At 43.1% G+C, this 13561-nt stretch overlaps 2 protein-coding genes across 12 annotated transcripts in view; one reads left to right on the plus strand and one right to left on the minus strand.

Annotated features, from left to right (window-relative positions):
- The window catches only part of ccdc28a (coiled-coil domain containing 28A), a 99392-nt gene that overhangs the window by 51640 nt on the left and 34191 nt on the right, over positions 1–13561 (plus strand). For 4 of the 8 annotated variants that reach the window (XM_069930732.1, XM_069930737.1, XM_069930733.1 and 1 more), the window contains exon 5: positions 8745–8801. The exons of 2 other annotated variants lie outside the window; for them this stretch is intronic. In XM_069930732.1, coding sequence (XP_069786833.1) covers positions 8745–8801 — 57 coding nt within the window. Of the gene's footprint in view, positions 1–8744; positions 8802–8950; positions 9064–10191; positions 10364–13561 lie in introns of those variants that run through there. 2 more of the 8 variants (XM_069930742.1, XM_069930740.1) reach the window with 2 other exon arrangements.
- Positions 1–13561, minus strand: part of reps1 (RALBP1 associated Eps domain containing 1) — a 112420-nt gene that overhangs the window by 17974 nt on the left and 80885 nt on the right. For all 4 annotated transcript variants that reach the window (XR_011355532.1, XR_011355531.1, XR_011355535.1 and 1 more), the window contains one exon: positions 12464–12561. The gene's annotated coding sequence lies outside the window, so the exon portion shown is untranslated. The remainder of the gene's footprint in view (positions 1–12463; positions 12562–13561) is intronic.

Below are 13561 nucleotides of genomic sequence, written 5' to 3' on the forward strand. Positions count from 1 at the left end.
TGAACATCTTGAATGCATGTAAAAACACATGCTGGAGAAACTCAGCAGGTCAAATAGTGTCCTTTATGTTGCAATGGTAAAGATACAGAACCGACGTTTCGGGCTTGAGCCCTTCGTCAAGGTATGGATGGGGGGGGGGGGGGGGGGGGGAGAGAAGAGAAAGGCCAGAGATGACAGGTGGAGAAGGATGGGAGGTGACATCAGCAATCAAGAGGAGGAAGGATGGATGGATGGAGGGAGAAGAGAGAACTGGAAAGGGGGAGGGGAAAAGAGGTGAGCAGCTTAGCAGAAAGCAGATGTCAGCAGGCACTTTTAAGCTGCAGCACCAGGGTAGCCCTCCTGCGACCCAGGTGCGATTCCTGGGGTGAAGATGCTTCCAGCACCTTTTAAGCTGCAGGGGGATCAACCCATTAAATCACCAACCCAGCAATTTAAGGGGAATCCTGCTCCTGAGATGACGTGGTATGTGACACATCATGCACTCAGGGGAACTATTGGAAGATGACCCCCACCGGCTGTCAGTCGCCCCCCTCCGACCCCTCTCCACCCCCCCCATGGCATCGACTTCTCTCCTGCTGATGGGGCAACCTCCCCCCCACGACCAACCTCTCCCCCCCCCACCCCCCAATTGCGGCAGGCTCTTCACCCAGGGGTTTCCCTGTGACATCACTGGGTCGGCTTGAACTGGGTTCCCTGACTACCTCTGAGGTAGGGCAGGGACCCGGTTGGATTTGGACCACACTGACCAGGCCAGACCCTTTCAAGCTGCCTTGTGAGTGGGGCGCTAACTGGGCAAATTGCCCAGTTAACTCCATTTTACACGCCAGCTTGAAAGGGCCCCCTGTTCATGCCATTTGGCTGAAGAGGGCCATATGGAAAATAAAATGCTGTTACTTCAATTGCAGTTGGTTAGAGTAGGATAGTACACAAGGCCATGGACAGACGCGAGTCTGGGAGTGCGACTCAGAATTGAAATGGTTGGATACTGGGAGGTCTCTGTTACTGTAGTGAAGGGAGTGGAGGTGCCCAGAGAAATGATTTCCCAATCTGCGACCATTCTTTCCAATGTAGAGAAAACCACAAAGGGGAGCACCTGATGGGGAGGCCCGACAAAGAGATACAAGCAGCTCATTAGGAAAAACTGAAGAGATACAGACACAGAAGAAGAGGAAGAAGACCAAGATCTTCACAAATAGAAGGTAAAACTGATGAACAGAATATAGATAAAGTCTTTTTTGAAGACACTAAAAGAATGGTCAGCATTAGAGTTTAAAGCAATTAAAAGGAAAATGAAAAGAACAGAAGATAAAATGCAAATAGGGAAAAGAGTCGAGAATGTGGAAGAACGGGAAACGGCTGTAGAAATGGAAGTGAATGACTTAAAGAGAAAAATTGGAAGAAAGTGACAAAAAAATTAAAGAGACACAAGAGTTGTTATCTCAGAAAATTGATATGTTGGAAAATTATAGAAGGCGAAACAACATAAAAATAGTGGACCTGAAGGAGGGTGAAGAAGGCACAGACATGAAGGAATTTATAAAAGGATGGATCCCGAAGGTCCTGGGAGCGACAGAAATGCAGGAAGAAATGGGAATAGAAAGGGCACATAGAGCATTAGCTCCCAAACCGCAGATACATCAAAAACCAAGATCCATCTTAGTAAAATTTTTGAGATATACGACAAGAGAAAATATAATGGAACGGGCAAGGAATAAAATTAGAGAAGATAATAAACCATTGGAATTCAAGGGTCAAAAAATATTTTATTACCCAGACATAAGTTTTGAACTCCTAAAGAGGAGGAAGGAGTTTAATGCAGCGAAAATGATTTTATGGAAAAAAGGTTACAAATTCATATTAAAACATCCAGCCGTGCTTAAAATATTTATACCCGGGGAGCAAAACAGACTGTTCTCGGATCCAGAAAAAGCGCAAGAATTTGCAGAACATTTGCAGGACTGGATGTAACAAGAATGAAGAACGACAATAAAGTATATATAAAGATGTAAAAACAATGTATGTGTAAAGAACTAAAGAGGGAAAAGAGAAGGGAGTGGAAAAGAGAGAGCTTTGTTTTACGTGTTGAAAAAAAATGTTTTCTGGAGAGGGCTGGGTGGAGGGGGAATAACCGTCACTGCAAAATCAGTTGATGCTGTGAACAAGATCACAACCCAAATGGAAAGGGGAGTTGTGGTTGCCCGGCAAGGGGTATGGGGCAACTCAGAGGGGGGGGGGGGGAACTTTTGGGGTTAAGGTATTAGTGGAAGTGGGAACTGCGGGGGTACTTTATGTCTTAAATGTGTTGTCGTACATTAAGTGTAATAAGAGAAAACTAAGATGAAAATGGGGAAAAGGGGGATGGAGGCAGTGAGGAAGCAGAAAAGTGGTGTAAACAAGATACAAGATGACCACGTTGAACTATATGACTATAAACATTAATGGAATATATAACTAAATTAAAAGCAAGAGGCTACTAAATTTATTGAAGGAAAAAATAGATATAGTATTTGTGCAGGAAACACATCGAACTGAAGTGAAACATAACAAACTAAAGAGAGACTGGGTCGGACACGTAACAGCAGCATCCTATAATTCAAAAGCTAGGGGTGTAGCATACTAGTTAACAAAAATGTACCAAACAAAATAGAGGAGGAAATAATAGATCCGGCAGGAAGGTATGCAATGATAAAGTGTCAGATATATTCAGAATTTTGGAATTTGCTCAATATATACACACGCACCTAACAAGGAGGATCAAAAGTTTATGCAGGATATTTTTTTTGAAGATTGCAGACACAGAAGGAAATATTGATGGGAGGGGATTTTAACCTTAATTTGGACCCAATGTTGGATAAAACTGGACAAAAGACAAGTAAAAAGAATAAAGTAGCCAAATTTATGGTTAAATCAATGCAGGAAATGAAAATGAATAAATGTATTCCATTGGAAAAAAAATAACATATAATTTAAAAAATCAAGTCACAATGTTTGAGCAAATTTTGAAACCATACATGAACATATCAGAGAGAGCTTGCCTACGACCTCCATCCTCTAAAATGAGAATGAAAATGCTAAAAAGACAAAACGACTCGATTCAGTGTGTAATAAATAGACGCATTTTTCTTGTTTATTTTCCTTTGTGTGAAAATATTGTTTTATGGTTTTATTGTATTGTATATGTTGAATGTTAGGGATGAACTCATCCCTAACATCGAAGTACTCGAGATGGCAGAGGCCGACAGCATCGAATCCACGCTGTTGAAGATCCAACTGCGCTGGGTAGGTCAAGTTTCCAGAATGGAGGACCATCACCTCCCCAAGATCATGTTATATGGCGAGCTCTCCACTGGCCATCGTGTCAGAGGTGCACCAAAGAAGAGGGAAGAAATCTCTTGGTGCCTGCCACACTGACCATCGCCAGTGGGCTGATATTGCCTCAAACCATGCATCTTGGCGCCTCACAGTTCGGCGGGCAGCAACCTCCTTTGAAGAAGACCGCAGGGCCCACCTCACTGACAAAAGACAAAGGAGGAAAAACCCAACCCCCAACCCCAACCCACCAATTTTCCCCTGCAACCATTTCTGCCTGTCCCGCATCGGACTTGTCAGCCACAAACGAGCCTGCAGCTGATGTGGACATTTACCCCTCCGTAAATCTTCGTCCACGAAGCCAAGCCAAAGAAAGAAAGAAAGATGTTGAATACACTTATGGGTTTTGGAGGGGGGTGGGTAGAGGGGAGGGAGGGAAAGGGGAAAAAAAGCAGGAGAAAAGACCACTGTAAATTTAATGAGAAACGTTTTTACATATTTTGGTTGATATGGTCATAGTGTGAAAAATAAAAAATTATAGAAAAAAAGAAAACTCCGTGTCCCCACCACAGCCACGCCAAAGGAAACCCTAACCAAGGTGAACCCACACAAGGTGGTAGGACCAGCCACATATCTGATTGGATACTGAAGGACAGCACAGACCAATTGGCAGAGGTCTTCACAAACATCATTAACCCCTCACTGTAGCAGTCCATCGTTCCCACAGGGTTCAAGACAGGCACCATCACCCCAGTACTCAAAAGAACGACAACAGGCTTCTAATGCCCCTTTCACATTTTCATCCCACAAAATTGGCTATTCAATGTCCCAGGATAGGAATGGGGGCTTGGCTTTTCAAACTAGACCACTCCTAACTGGGACACTGAACACTTTCATACTTGCAAGGAGCCATCCCCAGGGTTAGGACTGTTCTACATTCTACTGGTGACATCATGACACATCGAGCGATGGTGGACCTGCCCTAAATCCTGATCAATGTATTATGATCTTGTATTTGAACAAAATTAATCATGCCTAATTATAACATAATTAAGCTTTATGTACAGCACACTATGAGCCCTTCAGCCCCTGTTGTTGTTGTGCCAACCTATATAAACCTTTATAAGGGACCATGAGAAAGGACTAGCAATAGCAATAGCGGACAATTTTTAAACAGTGTGTGAAAGTTGGTCGTGCTATCGCGTACAATTTAAACAGTGTTACAAACCAAGAGGACCCATAAACCCAGCAGCAATAGATATTTACCAAGACAAATGGTTACTTAAACAAAGGTTGCTTTTAATTATCTTTAAACATGAAAACAAAAATCACACTTTAACATCACGAATGACTTAACTAATCTAACTTAACCCCCTTCTAATTCTGTGCACATGTGTGTAATATGTGTGTAAGTTCAGAAAAGTTCTTTGGTTCACAGTCCAATCTCACTTCTCACTCTTCCAAGTTCACTGGTTGCAGGCAATTCTTAAACTGTGAACAGAATTGAACATAAAGTTCACCAGGCTCTGGTGCTTGAAAGGTAAATGATTACTGCTCAGGAAGGTTCTCGTCAGATTTGAGAGAGAGATTTGTTGTACATTTACATCCATCAGCCACTTCAGTGTCATGCTGAAGAAACATACCCCTTCAGGGTTCTCCATATGATAACCTCTTTCTTTCAGGTCACCACAGAGTTCCTTCTTGTTTATTCCAAGTGAAACATTATACAGCCTCTTGCATAAACCACAAGGGCTTTGACAAGGTTGAACTAGAACTCACAACCAGTCTTCCTAAATGGGGCTTTCCACAAGCTTGCCAGCTTGTCCTGTCCCTATCCCAGTCCCAGCTGCCTCTGCTGGCTGTAACACTGTAGACAAGGGGAAAGCATACAAACTCCTTACAGACAGCGTGGGATTCAAACCCTGGTCACTGAGACTGCAATAGTGTGGTACCCATCACTACAGCACACTAACTATGCTGTCCTTTTGTTTACCTGTTTACCTGGTGACTTTACTCTTCTGAGCGCGAGCAGCTCGATTTTTCCAGCCCCCCCCCCCCATTATTCCTGTTCCTTTTTTCAAAGAGGTCCAATACAAAGCATCGGCCATTCTATTTCTCCCACTGATGCTGCTCGACCTGCTGAGTTTTTCCAGCAGCTTGTGTGTGGTTTTTCGATCCAGATTCCAGCGACTGCGATCTAATGTCTCCATTCTTTGAACCAGACCATTTGATAGTTTTCATCACCTGTCCTGCTCCCCTCCACCCCCCCCCCCCATTTCAATGATTTGACAAATCACTGAAGATCCTCAGCGCATGTTGCAGTGGTAAAAGGCACCAAATCAAAGCTCAAATTTACATACATTACATAATGTACAACCCTGAGATTCTTTTTCCTGTGGGCCAGGTAGAATTTCTACTTATCGGTGACTATGAAATGTACCCGAGGAAGATATGCACACAAGAGATACGTATGAAAACAAATCATTGTTACAGGTGATTTTAGAATAGTTATGGGTAAAATGTTATTAAAAGAGATAGATTGTGGGGGTTTAGCGTAGGTTAAACTTCACAAACAGAGTAACACTTCACAAAAGACATTGCATTTAAAATGCAAGAGCTTTGCTGAAGCTCGATGTTGAGGCCACAGCTGACTTTGCAGAAGCAATGAATGCTGATCTATTGTGTATGGGCAATAAAGTCCTGGCTCAGAAGAGAGAGAGTGTGTGTGAGTGAGAGAGAGAGAGAGAGAGAGTGTTGTACAATAGATGTTGAGGCTACAAAATGGCAAGCTGGCAGGCTTGTTGAAAGACCCCATTGGGTTGTGAGTTCTGAGTTCAGCCTGTTCAAAATTCTTGTCATCCTTACAAGAGGAAATGTTTCTCCTGAAATAAGGGAAACGAGGAACTCTGTGGTGACCTGGAAGAAGAGGTTATCATTTGGAAAACACATGATGGGGCAAGTTTCTTCGGCAAGATACTGAAGTGTGTCCAATGAGCAATAACTTTCTCTCTGAAGCCAACAAGAACTTTCCTGAGCATCAACCAGTTAATTTTAAGTAACAGAGCCTGGTGGAAATTATAAATGTTAAATCCTGTGCATAGAATATACCAGTGAACTTGGAGAAGTGATAAGTGAATAATTGGACAGTGAAGCAGAGAACTTTCGAGAACATATACACATTTTATACACGTGCGCTTAGAATTAGAAGGGGGTGGGGTTAAGTTAATAGCAATAGGTTAAAGTTTGATCCTGTTTTTATATTTAAAGAAAATTAAAAGCAACTCTTGTTTAAGTAGCCATTTGTCTTGGTGAATTTCTATTGCTGCTGGGTTTTGGGGTCTTCTGGGCTTGTAACACCATGGCAATACAAGAGATATGTATGGAAACAAACTGTGAAAATACAACAAAATAAATATTCAGTACTAAATAATGAGAAAGAATCCTTAATTGAGTTTCTGAGTATTATTTCAGACTCTGATGGCGAGAGTCTTGTGACACGCATACCTCTTTCCCGATGGCAGCAGCGAGAACCAAGCATGTGCTGGGTGGTGTGTATCTTTGATGATTGATGCAGCTTTCTGATGGTGGTGTTCCCTGCAGATGTTCTTGATGGCGAGGAGAGTTTTGCCAGTGATGAACTGGGTTGGGTCCACCACCTTTTGCAGGGCGTTCCACTCAGAGGTATTGGTCCCCCCCTCCCCATACCAGATCACAATGTAGCCGGTCAGCACACTACGCATCCAAGGTTTCCGATGACATACCAAAGGAGTATGAGGAAGTAGGTGCTATCGAGCTTTCTTCACAATGACATTAGCGCGTTGGGTCCAGGAAAGATCCTCCGAAATGGTGACTCCCAGGAATTTAAAATTTGCTCACCCTCTCCATCTCTGATTCCCCCAAATAATCACTGGATTATACACCTCTTGTTTTTCTTTCCTAAAGTCTACAATCAGCTCCTTGGTCTTGGTGAAACTGAGTGTGAGGTTGTTTTAGTACAAAGTTTTCAATCTCACTTCTTTATATACAGCCCACAAATGTGGTATCATCAGAAATTTTGTAAATGGCCTGGTTGTCATATCGAGCCACGCAGTCGTAGTGTAAAGTGTGTAGGTTGTTATGGATATGGGGTGGTTTTAAAAAAGGAACAGAATTTTAGTGGAAATAAAACTGAGGGTCATGTGGTTTCCAAGATTTGGGACTGACCTTGTTGATGACATAAGTGTCACATGATGTGGAGAAATACATCCTCAAAACGAGAGAGTTCAGTTTGGAGTGTACAGAATGCAAAACTCTGACACACAGGGGTTGGAACCTTGTGAAAGATGGGTTGAATTACAGTAACCAGAATAGGTGCTGTTGTGTGTTATTCCTGGAAAATGGGGAACACAGAATCAGTGGCTTTGAAATAAGGAAGATCACTTTGCTGTCTCTTAGGAAAAGAGGGCAGAATTCTACTAGGTCAAATTTGTATGGCCACTTTGTTTCTGAATTAATCGTGGAAGAAAATAGCAATATTCGCAGTCTCTTTGAAAAGAGGGGTAGATACTTCGTGTGGAAAAGAGATTACAAAATCTTTAGTAAAAAAGTTTGATCCTTGGAAGACAGGAATTGTATTCTCCTTTTCACAGGAGTACAATGGTGGCTCAAAAGGTCACTTTTATTTAAGGAATATCTTTCAAGACATCTCAACGAAAGAATTGTGAGTAAAGAGGCCTGAAGATAGGATGGTTTATAATTATTTCTGAACTGAGAACTTAAAACCATCAATGATCGTCTTAAATGATGCTAAGGTTTTCAGACACACACACACAATTACATTTGCAATGTAGGGTTAAATGTTATGTTGTCGAGTTTAATAAAAACTATTATTTTGGATTTACCATTGTCTGGAGAATTTTCCATTGGTGTTCCTTTGCTGGTACTAACAAAGTCATTGAGTCCCAAACAAAAATTAAAAGCGTTATTAGTTTGTAACAGCAATCCTATGGTGCTTGTAGAGATTGTAGGGACATTCTTGCCAATGGCACTGATTTGAGGTGAGGAAATCCAGGATCCAATTGCACATTTGGGTTCTGAGGCCCAAGTCTTGGGAGTTTGCTGATTATGAGTTTGGAGACGATGTTGTCGTCGAATGCAGAACTGAATGCAAGTTTAATTAAATTATATCCTGGGGCAACTGTGAGCTTGCCCAAATCAGCCCTCTGCGAGGCTCTACACTGTCATCGTTTATTTAGCAAGTACAGGAGCCAATTTAGCCAAACCCGTCATCTCTCTGAAGCAGCGACCATGAGCCCTTGCATTGTACTAGTTCTTTTATCAGGACTTCAACTGAGCTTGCTCCCCTCGTATGGGAAAATCACCACTTGCTCAGGAGGCTCAAAGAAAGCTGAGAGCCCTATATAATTCAGTGTGTTTGCTTTGATTCATCACTCCAGGCAAAGGAAAGGACAAGATTAGCCGGTGACCAATCTCACTCGAGTCGCTTGCACAAGGTTAGTATTTTCGATGCAACTTGTTTGAAGTCCTTGCTCAGTATGAGAGCCCTGCACTGTTGCTAGAGGGAGGAAAGGGTGGTGATAACAGATTTGGGCTCGGTGTTCAAGCATTGCTCCTGCTGCTGACAGATGCGATTGATTTACAGATCCTTCTGAAGGCAAACTGGTACCTGGTCAAGGCTCAGGAAGCAGTTCAGATGCACAACCCCACTGAAAAACTTTGTGTAACCTGAAGGCAGGAGGTGGAGCTCTCCAATTCTGAAATAAAAACACACAATGCTTTATAGAGCAAAGGTGAAAATACATAACAGAAGTTTGGGGCTTCATTAAGGTATGGAAAAATGTCAGCAGGTGTCCGAGGAAAAGAGTAAGGGCAGGTGATAGGTGGAGAAGGGAGGGGACAGCAGCGATCAAGGGGAGGAGGGATGGCTGGGTGAAGGGAGGGTGGAGAACTGCAAATTGAAGGAGCACCACCTGATTTTCCATCCGGCACTCTCCAACCAGATGGCATTAATGCCGTCATTTTGTCCACACCTTGAAGAAGAGCTCAAGCCCAAAACGTCAGTTCTGTATTTTTACCGTTGCCGTATAAAGGACAGTTTGACTTGCTGAGCTTCTCGAGCATTGTGCGCTCTCTCTAGTTCCAAACTTCCTCCTCCTCCTTTTCCCTCACTACTCCATGCTCCATCCGGGATGGTGAGATATCTGCACTGGTCTCAGGTGCCACTATCCTCGCTGGTTTTCAGGAGGTGATCTCAATTGGTTCAGTGATCCCCCCCCCTGCCCTGGTACTGAAGAAACCTTTGATCCTTGCCTTCTGGTTCTGTTGAGACTAAATCTCTAGTCATGATGTGTTTTAATTGTATCCCATTCTCACGTATGGTGCAGCAGCTGTTCCAGTAGATACTGAGAAAATTAAGGAGCTCTAGTAGCAATCAGACATCAGCTCAAGCATGGAAAATAATCCAGAGAAGTCCCGACGGGGAACACGATTAAAGGTCACATCTTTTGGACGTTAAAGTTCAATCATCTCATTGTGTGAGATGTGAAATATTCTGTGGCTCTACTGGAGGGTCACAGAACTACACACTGTGTGGTTACATTATCCAAGACACAGAAAAGCTGGAGGGACCCAGAAGGTCTCACAGCATCAATAGGCCACTTCAGGCCTGAGCCCTTCCTCAAAACACGAGTGAAAAAAGACAGACATCTGAATTAAAAGCTTGGGGAAGATGAAAGGAGGAGGAGTCCAGACCAATAAAAGGCTGGATATGATGAGAGGAAAGGTGAGATTGATTTTGGCTCTGAAAAGAGATCAAGAACTTTTGGTTTCCTTCCCTAGGGTTTGAGGACATTAATGATGTGAGGCCTCTTCCTTTTCAATTAGGTCCTACTTTGGTGTCAAGAACTAAATCTTTGAAGTCAATCTTAAGACATCACTCAGTCAAAAAACAAATGGCAGCGCTGCCAGTGATGCAGACCCGAGAGAGTTGGGAGTGGAGACACGGCACTGCTCTGCAGGGTCCAGCCACCTGATACTAGTGTAAACAGCTCTGTACAAGCTTTAAACAACTATTAAAAGGCGGCGTGTTTTGAATTAGCAACTGCAGGGTCTGTGCTCGATAGTTTTTCAAGGAAGTTACCAAGAAAGTTGATGAAGGCTGCTACCGACATGGACTTCAGTAAGGCCTTTGACAAGGTCCTACATGGGAGGTTCAGACCCTAGGTATTCTTGGTGAAGTGAAATAGATTCGACAATGGCTGGATGGGAGAGGCCAGAGTGTAGTGGTGGATGTTTGCTTCTCAGACTGGAGGCCTGTGACCAGTGGTGTCCTCAGGGTTCAGTGCTGGGTCCATTGTTGTTTGTCATATATATCAATGATCTGGATGATAATCTGCAAACTTGCTGATCAAATTGAAGATTGGAGGTGTGGTGGAGTGCAAAGGTTTTCAAAGCTTGCAGAGGGAGCTGGTCCAGCCGGAAAAAGGGGCTGAAAAATGGCAGATGGAATTTAATGCAGACAAGTGGGAGGTGTTGCATTTTGGAAGAACAAACCAAGGCAAGACGTATACGGTAAATGGTAGGGCACTGAGGAATGCAATAGAAGAGGGATCTGGGAATAGAGATACATAATTCCCTGAAAGTGGTGCCACAGGTAAATAGAGTTGTAAAGAGAGTTTTTGGCATATTGGCCTTTGTGAATCAAAGTACTGAGTACAGGAGTTGGGATGTTATGTTAAAGTTATACAAGACATTGGTGAGGCCAAATTTGGAGTATTGTGCGGTTTTTAGACATGTAGACATATGGCATGGGAACAGGCCATTTTGGCCCATGAGTCTATGCCACCCAATTAACCTCATCCCAGTATGTTTCAAACGGTGGAAGGAAACTGGAGACCCTGGGGAAAACCCACGCAGACACGGGGAGAATGTATCAATTCCTTACCGACAGCGTGGTATTCAAACCTAGGTCACGATCGCTGACGCTAACTTCTACACTAACCATCCCACCCCTTGGCCACCTAACTACAGGAAAGATATCAATAAGACAGAAAAAATGCAGAAAGATTTACTGGGACATTGACCGGACTTCAGGAAACGAGTTACAGTGCAAGGCTGAACAAGATGAGACTTTATTCCCTGGAGTGCAGAAGAATGAGGGGAGATTTGTTAGAGGTATTTAAAATTATGAGGGGGACAGAGAGGGTAAATGAAGATTGGCTTTTTCCACTGAGGGTGGGTGAGATATGAACCAGAGGACATGGGTTCAGAATGAAAGGGGAAAAGTTTAGGGGAACCTCTTCACACAGAGAGCAGTGGGGGTGTGGAACAAGTTACCAGCTGTAGTGGTGAACGTGGACAGATACATGGATGGGAGAGGTATGGAGGGCTATGAATTGGGTACTAGACTAGGCAACAAAAAAAATGGTTCAGCACAGACTAGAAAGGCCGAAGAGGCTGGTTTCTTTGCTGTTATGTTCTATGGTTTTAAGATGGTGATGTCCAAGCTCAGCAACGGCCACGAGGGGGTTGTAGATTCCAGGAAAACAGTGCAATGGCACAGAGAACCCGAAGCAGGGAAAACACCCTCCATTGAGAAGGAAAAGAGTAGGAGATGACACTACAGGGTTGTGACCAGGGCAGCAGACAAGTGAGGAGTTCAGCAGCTAAAGAATCAACACAAGCTGCGTGCTGTTGGCTACTTGTGGTTGAAGAGAATGGCTCATGGGAAACAGGTATGAGAAATGGAAGTCAAGAAGGTGCTGAGGGCAAGAAGGGCTCTGGGTGCTGAAGTATTCCTGGAGCATGTTGGAGGTTTGGATCTGGAGCTCGGGCTGCCAGTGAATCAGAGAGGGGTCTGTGTGCTGCTACAGAAGCACTGGAGGCGAATCCAGGGATACTTAGTGACTCTGAGGTACTTTCTTTTGCTTCCCTCTCTCTTACTGTAAGGGGTGTTGGGCAATACTCATGCCAACTCTGCCTTACAGCGGGCAAAATAGCGTAATATATTTTCTGTGTATTACATGACAATAAAGGAATCTTTAATTTTAAAGCATGTTGAAGACATCCCATATTTGAAACGTAATGTGTATTTCTTCACCACCCAAGTTTAAAATTCCTCACTCCCATTTTACTTACAGATCAGGTCTTCACATACCAAACATTAGGTGATTATCCAAACACAAGTTTCCTTTTTGCTCCTGGTACAGTTCTTGGCTATTGGTGATAAAAGTTGCGGGCACTCCTTTGATGCTACTATAAGCACAAATTGTCAATTAAATACTTCAGCATACTACTTGTTGAAATATTCAGAATTATAAATACATAATATCTCACAAACAACCTTGAGGTAAAATGATTTAATGAAATTAACTGCCGAGGATCCAAAATGTGGCCACCATTGAAGTACACACTTCTCGTTTCAATACGTTCTTTGGAGAAGAAACTGTCCACTGCAATCTGAGCAGGTACATTCACTTTACATTCTACAAATTCAATTTGGCAGCAAAGTTTTGAGTGAGACATCAAATGTGGCTGCTGCCATCCTGTTGCGTATCCAACTAAGTGAGAACCCTTATTCAACCATGTGGCAGCAAAATAATTTTTTTAATATAAAAAAGCTCAAGTGAATTTTTTCCCCCTCATCTGTCAGAGATCCAAAATGCATTTGTACCACAAGGATCAAAACTACAATGGAGTTATGGAATAGAGAGAGAGGAAGACTAAATCTGCTGGCTGCCCACACTAGAAAGTGCCATTCATGCTGCCGTGGTGGAGCAGGTAATTATTCACTCAAAGCTTTCAACTGCAATAGACAAGGACAGAATGACATACCAAGGGATTCCCAGCTCCACCGCCGCCGCCCCCCCACTCCCCCACCACACCCTCAAGCTCTCCAATTTTAACTGGATTATTTGCAGTTTTTAAAGAAATTTTGATTAATGTTGATGCTTCTCTAAAAGGCCGGTCACATTATATCGCCCCAAGCCCTTGGTAGATTTGCTAAACTGCTGCTCACAAAAACTAAGCCTTGTATGGTGCAAATTTTTTCATGAGGCACATCACCAGCTGATTACTGAAAGAGTAATTGTCAAATAATTTCTTGCGAGGAAAAGAAATATTCAACTTCAGTAGAATTCTTGCTTGCAGTTGAGCGCAATCATTCTGCCAGTAAGTGGGACTATGTTAGTTTGTCTGCTGGTTCCATTGGTGACTGGGGTCCTGGGCACAGAGTAATGCAATATCGTGCATTCTG

The sequence above is a fragment of the Narcine bancroftii genome, chromosome 4 (genome assembly GCF_036971445.1).
Source record: "Narcine bancroftii isolate sNarBan1 chromosome 4, sNarBan1.hap1, whole genome shotgun sequence".
NCBI lineage: Eukaryota > Metazoa > Chordata > Chondrichthyes > Torpediniformes > Narcinidae > Narcine > Narcine bancroftii.